The 7,785-nt window shown below is 44.0% G+C and overlaps 1 protein-coding gene across 1 annotated transcript in view; it reads left to right on the top strand.

Annotated features, from left to right (window-relative positions):
- Nucleotides 1-294: 294 nt before the first annotated feature.
- Nucleotides 295-7,785, top strand: part of CASC5 (cancer susceptibility candidate 5) — a gene marked incomplete at its 3' end in the record, with an annotated part of 16,070 nt that continues 8,579 nt past the window's right edge. Inside the window, exons 1-9 of the mRNA XM_009072631.1 lie at nucleotides 295-329; nucleotides 722-761; nucleotides 989-1,048; nucleotides 1,224-1,285; nucleotides 1,666-1,721; nucleotides 2,615-2,654; nucleotides 3,384-3,421; nucleotides 3,699-3,751; nucleotides 4,613-7,702. Coding sequence (XP_009070879.1) covers nucleotides 295-329; nucleotides 722-761; nucleotides 989-1,048; nucleotides 1,224-1,285; nucleotides 1,666-1,721; nucleotides 2,615-2,654; nucleotides 3,384-3,421; nucleotides 3,699-3,751; nucleotides 4,613-7,702 — 3,474 coding nt within the window. The remainder of the gene's footprint in view (nucleotides 330-721; nucleotides 762-988; nucleotides 1,049-1,223; nucleotides 1,286-1,665; nucleotides 1,722-2,614; nucleotides 2,655-3,383; nucleotides 3,422-3,698; nucleotides 3,752-4,612; nucleotides 7,703-7,785) is intronic.

Raw genomic sequence — 7,785 nt, 5'->3', positions numbered from 1 at the left:
GTTTCACCTCTCAAGCCTGTCAAGGTCCCTCTGGATGTCCCATCCCTTCCCTCCAGCTGTGACTGCCCCACACAGCTTGGTGTGGTCACAGAACCTGCTGAGGGTGCACTCAATCCACTGACCATGTCACCAGCCCCTTAGGGACACCACTTGTCACTGGCCTCCACGTGAACAATGACCACAACCCTCTGCAAACAGTATCTGCTTTTGGGTTTGTGCAGTTTTACTACTGAGGTGCATTAATATGTTTGGGTTTTGGTACTGTATTTTACAGGAAAAGCAAATCCTTCAGCAATGAACAAGATTTATGCAGACCCCAACATGGAAAAGTGAGTTGAAATCTAAGAATTTTACTGTGATGTAAATAGTGTCATTGAGAGACAAAACCTTTCTTGGTGCACTCCAGCATCTCTTGAAATGTGTCTTCCAGTCTGAAGAAAACCAGGAAGTTTGATGGTGTTTGGGAAGCTCTGAGGACATTCATTAGTGGTGGATTGTCCAGAGACTGACTGTTGGGCTGGGCGTGCAATCTGCTGAGTTTTCCATAGCTTTTTGGGGGGAACTTGTGCTGAAATGTTCCATCTGTTCCAAGCAAATTGGTTTTTTAATTTCACACTTGTGAAGATAACTGAGAAATCAATTTATTAACCTCAAAACTGTGGCAGGAAAGACCTTGGTGCAGCTTTGTGGCCTAATAACTGTTTCCTTTTTTCCCCTCCAGTGATAACACTGAGCACATCAGAGGGAAGAGACTGTCCTCTGTGAGTAACTGAAAGTATTTCTCGAAATAAAAGCCTGGGGGGGAGGAAGAAAAGGAAGCTGGAAGAACTATTTGCTCTTATTGGAGTTGAAGCAAAGCATTGCAAAGAGCCTGTTGGAGTGAGATGATTGTCTGAGGCACTGCTGGCTCTTAGTGGCTCTTAGAAACTCTCACCATCCAAGAAATCAGTTCTTGGAGTTGGAGCTGAACTATTCTCTGTCCCTTCAGATTTTAAAGACTCCACGAAATCCTCTGGATGTCCTGGCAAATGGGAATGAACTGACCCAGGTAGGTCTAGCAAGTCCTTTCCTCCTGCTGTTCCTCAACTGTGTCACTGCAGGAATTCAGGTGGTTTGGATGCACCATTTTTAACAAGATATTCCATTTTTTTGTTTGGCTTTGCGTTTCATGGAAAGCTATGGGTATGGATTAACAAACTGACTGTTGTGTCCTTTATTGGCAGGATATCACCATAGAGAAACGAAGGAAGAACTCACGCCGGGTCAGCTTTGCCAACACCATCAAGTGAGTGTGTGCTGAAGGGTGCAGGTCCACAGCTTTTATGGAAGCATAAAATACAGAGAATAATCTGATACCCCCTAAAATTGCCCTCCCTGAATACTCACACATGATTGCAAACAGCAAGATAGTCATATGGAGTTGGATTTGAGCCCCAAGAGCCAATTTTTGTTTCCCATTATGATTTCCATCGTCAGCATCAAAATGGCCTCATAGAATAATATCTTCCCCTTGGAAAATGCGATTGGGTTCAGCACACTTCCAGCTTTTAATAACTCATCCCAGAACATGTTAAAATGATTGAAATTAAAGCTGAGTTTTGTTTTAATTTGCTTTGAACCAGATGGTTTTGTGTTTTTATAAATTGCTGCTGGTTTTGTTCTTAGCTGCAGAGTCTTCCAGCGAGATCTTAAGAGTAACACAGCAGAGAGTGAAAACACAGGTAAAACTTTTTTCTTCTCCTGATGGGATGGATGGGATATGAACAACAAGATTTTAGCTTGAATTTAAGAAGTCAAGGCTGTCAGGGTGGGGAAAGGAACATGTTCAGATGTTCATCCTGGGCTGGCTGAAAACCCTTTAGTCACAGAGTTTGTAGCACAAGAAGGCACATCAAGAGTGAGATCTTCTTCTGTGCTGGTCATTTATTTCAATGTTTTATACTACCAGAATTGTGCAGGTTGGAAAATACCTTTAGGATCATAGAATTTATGGGTTCGAATGGGCCTTACAGATCATCTAGTCCCAACCCCCTGCCCTGGACAGGGACACCTCCCCACTAGATCAGGTTGCTCAAGGCTTCATCCAACCTGGCTTTAAACACTGCCAGGGTCGGGGCAGCCACAGCCTCCCTGGGCAACCTGTGCCACTGTCTCACCACACTTACAGGAAAAAACTTTTCTCGCATCCAACCTAGACTTTCCTCCTTCAGTTGGAACCTGTTACCCCTTGTCCTATCACTGCAGTTCCTAACAGAGTCCCTCTCTGGTTCCTTGTAGCCCCTACAGATTTTGAAAAGTTGCTGAGGTCTCCACACAACCTTCTCTTCTCCAGGGTGAACAGCCCCAGCTTCCTCAGCCTGTCTTCATAGAGGAGTTGCTTCAGTCCTCTTAGCAACTTTGTAGCCTCCTCTGGACTCGCTCCAACAATTCCATGTCCTTCTTATGCTGAGGGCATCAGAACTGCACTCAGTATTCCAGGTGGGGTCTCAAGAGCAGAGTAGAGGAATCACCTCACCTCTTTTGGCCACGCTCCTTTTGATGCAGCCCAGGAGTAATCAAGTCCAACCATGATCATCCTCACACTGTAATACTGTCATTGTTTTGTTGTTTTTAGAGAATGCAGCAGATAAGAGGGATGATGTCTTTCCTAACCAGTAAGTATCATGTCTGATAGATATTTATTATTATTCTGTATTTATCGCCAAACTTTCTCTCTCAGAGGCAAATCGCTCCTTTTGATGCAGCCCAGGAGTAATCAAGTCCAACCATGATCATCCTCACACTGTAATACTGTCATTGTTTTGTTGTTTTTAGAGAATGCAGCAGATAAGAGGGATGATGTCTTTCCTAACCAGTAAGTATCATGTCTGATAGATATTTATTATTATTCTGTATTTATCGCCAAACTTTCTCTCTCAGAGGCAAATAAAGTGTTACTTTGACCTCTAAGTTCTTGTAGACAAAACACAGTGCTGGGTTTTTTTTAATTTAATGGCCTAGTGGTAAAATAACAGATTTAGAAGTTTCTGGGTGTGAAGGGGAATTTCACAGTATTGCAGAGTCTGTGGTAAATTAAGAATTAATCTTTTCTCTGGTCACTGAGGAATTAAGATGCCCCTGTGTGTTGACCAGTGGCTTGTGGCAAGTTAAGATGGGATAATTTTGTGGGGAGATAAGATTGTAAATTAGCAATATATTCAAATTAGGACATACTGAATGCAAATAAGTGGTGCCTGGCATCTGCTGCCCAGTCCTACAGGAGCTCTGCCATGAAATTCTCTGCCTTTTCCTTTTATTGCTCAGGGCTTCTCTTTGGAGATCTGTCACCAAACTGGTATCTCTGAAATCTTTTAACAAACTATGTATCAAACCCATTTTTGTAGGAATAAAGAACCCGAAGCTGTTCCATGTGAGATCACTGGTGAGTTGGGAAATAAATTTAGTAACAAAATGACTATCTTTAAATAAAGCTCTTGATTATGTTTGAGTAATTTTAACATTGCCTGGAGCAATCTCCATGGTTTGGGAGAGTTCCCAAAAACTGTTCACAAACTTCCTCTCATGAAAACAGCTTTCCGATGTATTTGGGTTTAGCTGTATTTATTTGGTATTTGTAAAACAACCGCACAGACCTTCAGCTCAGAGGATAAAATAATCAGCAAATAGCACAACTGGAGTATTCCCTTTTCTTTCCACAGGGATGAACACTTTGCTTCATGCTCCCATCCAGGCTTCGGTGCAGCAGACTGAGGTGTGTGAAGCTGCTGAAAATATCAGTGTCTTAAATATACCCCAATAATTTGTGTAGTGAATGATGCAAAAATATTAACTGCCTAACAAGGCTTTGTATTTACATCAAGTTCTTTTGAAGAGGTGTTAATGCTGCAACATAAGTACCTCTTGCTGCTGAAAGTGCTCTAACTTCTCAGTACCTGAGGTAGTTCCTTTGTTCCTCTCAGTTCTTACCTAAGTGTGCAAAGGAGCTCCTGTTTCTGACAGGTCTGGTTATGTAGTTATAAAATGTCATATGCAATTGGAAGTAAATATGAAGCTGTTCTGAATACACTTATTAGTCATGATTCAGTGTAGTATTACGTCTTGTCACTGGTCAGTTTTGCCTCTCACACATAAAACTGCAAATCCTTTCTGCTAAAGAGACTAAAATCTCCCAAATCAGTGGTGGAAAAGGCTTTAAAGACATCCAGTCTGGTGCTGCTGCTCTGGGACAGAGGCACAATACATGGGGCAAGGCTTTTCCTAGAGTTAGGGGGAAATAAAAGGTGGAAACCACATTATATGGAGAGAGAAAATATTGATCTATAAGCCTCAGTAATTATTTTGTGCTGTGTAATATGTGGCTAGCTATGAAATGTGATTTTTTTAAAATGGAAAAGTCCATTTAAATATGATACACTAATGATTAAGTCATTGTCCTTCCCTTGAATGTGTTATTGCTTTGCATGGAGGCCTGAGATCAACAGGATTTTTAAACCAAAAGACAGAGACCCAGAACCTTAGCACTGCATTACTTGACTTGTTTTAAATAGAACAAACCACTGATCGTTTGTTTTAAATGTCAGTCACTGAATTCTCCCCTTTTCCTATTTTTTAGTGGGAAGATGCTGTCCAAGGGACAACTAGGCAGGACACCACCCTCATCTTCTCGGAGGAGAACGAGATGGAGATGACAGCCAGTCATACCGCCGTGATCTCGCGGAACCTGAAGGACCAGCAAGATGACATAACTGAGAAGATAGATGTCACTTCATTCCTGGCTGGATTAAACTCCAGCCATGGGAAGGCAGGAACAAGCAAAGGGTTTAATTTGCTCTCTGAGCCCATACACCATCCATACCAGACTTTGGAACAGCAGAAAGAGGCTACCACTGTGAAAAAAATCGATTTAAATGAGTTCTTGATGAGCCTGAAGTCAAATGAGAAGGCTCTCAATCCTGCTGAGGGACTTGACAAGGAGAATGTTGTCCCTTCCCAAGGCTTGGAAGATGCAGCACATTCATCAGGGGAATTTCTCTATTCCCATGAACCGCTGAACACCTGCAATGTGACAAGAGTCTTTCAAGGGCAAGAAGGTGGGATGGAAATGACAACATGTGCAGCAGATGATGTTCCAGTTCCATGCTGTGGGGCTGCAGAGGCTCCACTGGAGCAGTTGGAGCGTTTGGATGTCACTGAGGCGTTTGCAGATGATGGAATGGACATGACAACCAGTCACACTGCAAGAATGTCTTTTCCCCTCTCTGGTGTTGGGAATCAAAGTCTCTGCTTCAACCAGGATTTACCATCCACAGATTTAGATTATTCTGTGTCACAGAAAGCTTCTAATCACAGCTCAGTTGTCCAGCAGGACCCTCAGCGTTGTGTGAGGGCTGAAGACAGAGAAGATGTCACAGTGCTGAGACCTGTGAGGACAAGGTCAGCTATCCCAGGATCTGTTTCTTCCAAGACTGTCTTCAGAGGGGATAAAACTGTTGTGTTTCCTAAGTGTGATGACATGGAAATGACTGGGAATTACACAGATATCATCTACAACCACAGCACCACAGAAGGGAGCAGTTCATGTCCTGAAACGCGTGAAGAGCCAGTGAGTACAAAGCCTTTGCCAGCAGAGAGCAGACACTCAGTGCATGGGGACAGGGATGTCACACAGGGTCTGACAGCTGGACATAATCCAGCTGCTGTGTCCCATAGCAGCTCTGCACTTGGACTGGCTTCAACCTCACATGGACACATGGGAAATGTGTCCCAAGCTTATGGTCCTGCTGCAGGGAATATTGGATTTGGCCCACATCCACATTCAGTGGCTCCAGGAGTTGCAGTGAGCAGGTTTCATCCCTTTGCAAACCCTCGTTCAGGTGAGAAGACAATAATATTCCCAGAAGAAGACATGGACCTGACTAAAACCTGTGTTAAGAATGATGGGAAGATTGTTGATGATGAATCTTCTGCTGCAGCGTTCGCCTCTGTCATCCTTAAACCTCATTTTCTTGGGAACAGATCCACATTTTCCACTATGACTGACCAGGAAGAGATGGAAATGACAAAATGCCATGCTTTTCCCATTGATGATCAAAGCAGTGGGATAACTGCAGGAGTGAAGGAGATATCCTGTAAAACCATTCCAAGAAATAACCAGAACAGGAATGTCAGTGAAGGTGCAAATTCTTTACATATGGAAGATATGGACAAGGAAAATATTGAGGTGATGAGTGTGGATAGGAATATTAAAAGGAATATGGAAACAAATACTAAAGATCTGCAGATGCTAATGGCTGAAAAGCAGCACGGAAAAAACAACTTTCAGGCTAGTGGTACAAGTTCTTTGGCTCCAAGTGGTTCATTTATTTCCAGTAACAAACCAGCTCCCTCTGGAATGAGGGAAAATGTACAATTGGGAAGAGGATTAGGAATAAATGCAGATTGGCAGAACTCAGAGAGGCAAGAACAAACCCACGCTGTGAGGGCAGCACACAAGGTATTGATAACCCAAGGAGATTCCAAGAGACATTTTTCAGTGGGTAAAGCATTTTCTTCCAGAGAGGATTTAAAAGCTCCTCCCTCAGCTGATGGCCTTTCCCAGAGGGATGTGGAGGGGCTGGCATGGACTGATACATCCCAGCCATGTAAGGGAGGTTCCCAAGTGCCTTTGTTTGGAGAAAAGTCTGCTGTGTTTCCCTCTGGTGAAAGCATGGACTTGACTGGGAACTCTGCAGTGGTGGTTCCAGGTAACAACATCAATGTTGTTTTGTCAGAAAGAAAAGCAGCACTTGGATACCTTGTTCAAGGTGGGAGTGAAACGAAGCCTTCACAAAAAGGGGCCACAATGACAATGGATAATCAGGAGCAGCCTGTGGGCCATGAGTTCTCCTCGGGGTCTGGCAGGAAAACATCCACCATGAGTGGGGTAAAACACTTTGAAGGTGAGAAAACAATCCTGTTTTCAGAAGCTGCTGACATGGACATGACCATGAGTCACACTGTGTCAGCACACAGCAGAGTCCTTTTGCAGCACAGAAGTTCAAGTGATGCCACAACTTTGATTTCTAGGGATCAAACTTGTGTTCTCACCTGTGACATGGAAATGACTAAACTTGACACCACTGCACTCCATGAATCCATGGGGAAAGCTGTGCCCCAGGAGGTGCACAGCAGAGCTAAAACTGGAAGGAAAAGCTTGAAGGGAATACCAGGGGAAAAGACTGTTTTGTTTTCCCTGAGTGGTGAGAATGATGACATGGAGATGACACAGAGCCACACAGCTGCAATAGGACATGAGATTGTGCAGGACAAGGGAGAGCTCTGCTCTCTCTCTTCAGCTCATCCCGTGAAGAGTGTTGTGTTCCCAGGGAGCCAGGCTGAGGTGGGCATTACCACATATTGCTCTGCTGATAAAACAACAGGAAAAGTTATATGTGATGATAAACCAAGCTTGGACAAGGAGTTTGGACTTCCAAGCAGCCAAACTACAGTGTTTGCTGAGGAGGACATGGAAATCACCAAACCCCTCCATGTGGCTTTGGCAGGGAACCCTCTGCAAGGCTGTCAGCCCACTCAGCCTCTTCCCTCCACTTCCACAATCCTGTTCTCCGGTTACCAGGCTGCCATGGATATAACTGAGGCTCACACTGTTGATCCAAGTGTTGGAAGAGACCTTTGTGAGGGGCAGGTTGGGCAGGAAGCTGCTGTAGGTGGCAGCACAGTCACTTCAGCTTTGGCTGAGGATACGGACATCACCAAAACTCACACAGCAGCATTGAGTGCTGGCAT

Source organism: Acanthisitta chloris, unplaced genomic scaffold (genome assembly GCF_000695815.1).
Source record: "Acanthisitta chloris isolate BGI_N310 unplaced genomic scaffold, ASM69581v1 scaffold17460, whole genome shotgun sequence".
NCBI lineage: Eukaryota > Metazoa > Chordata > Aves > Passeriformes > Acanthisittidae > Acanthisitta > Acanthisitta chloris.
Note: the sequence above shows the minus strand (reverse complement) of the source record. Positions and strands in the feature narration are given on the sequence as shown.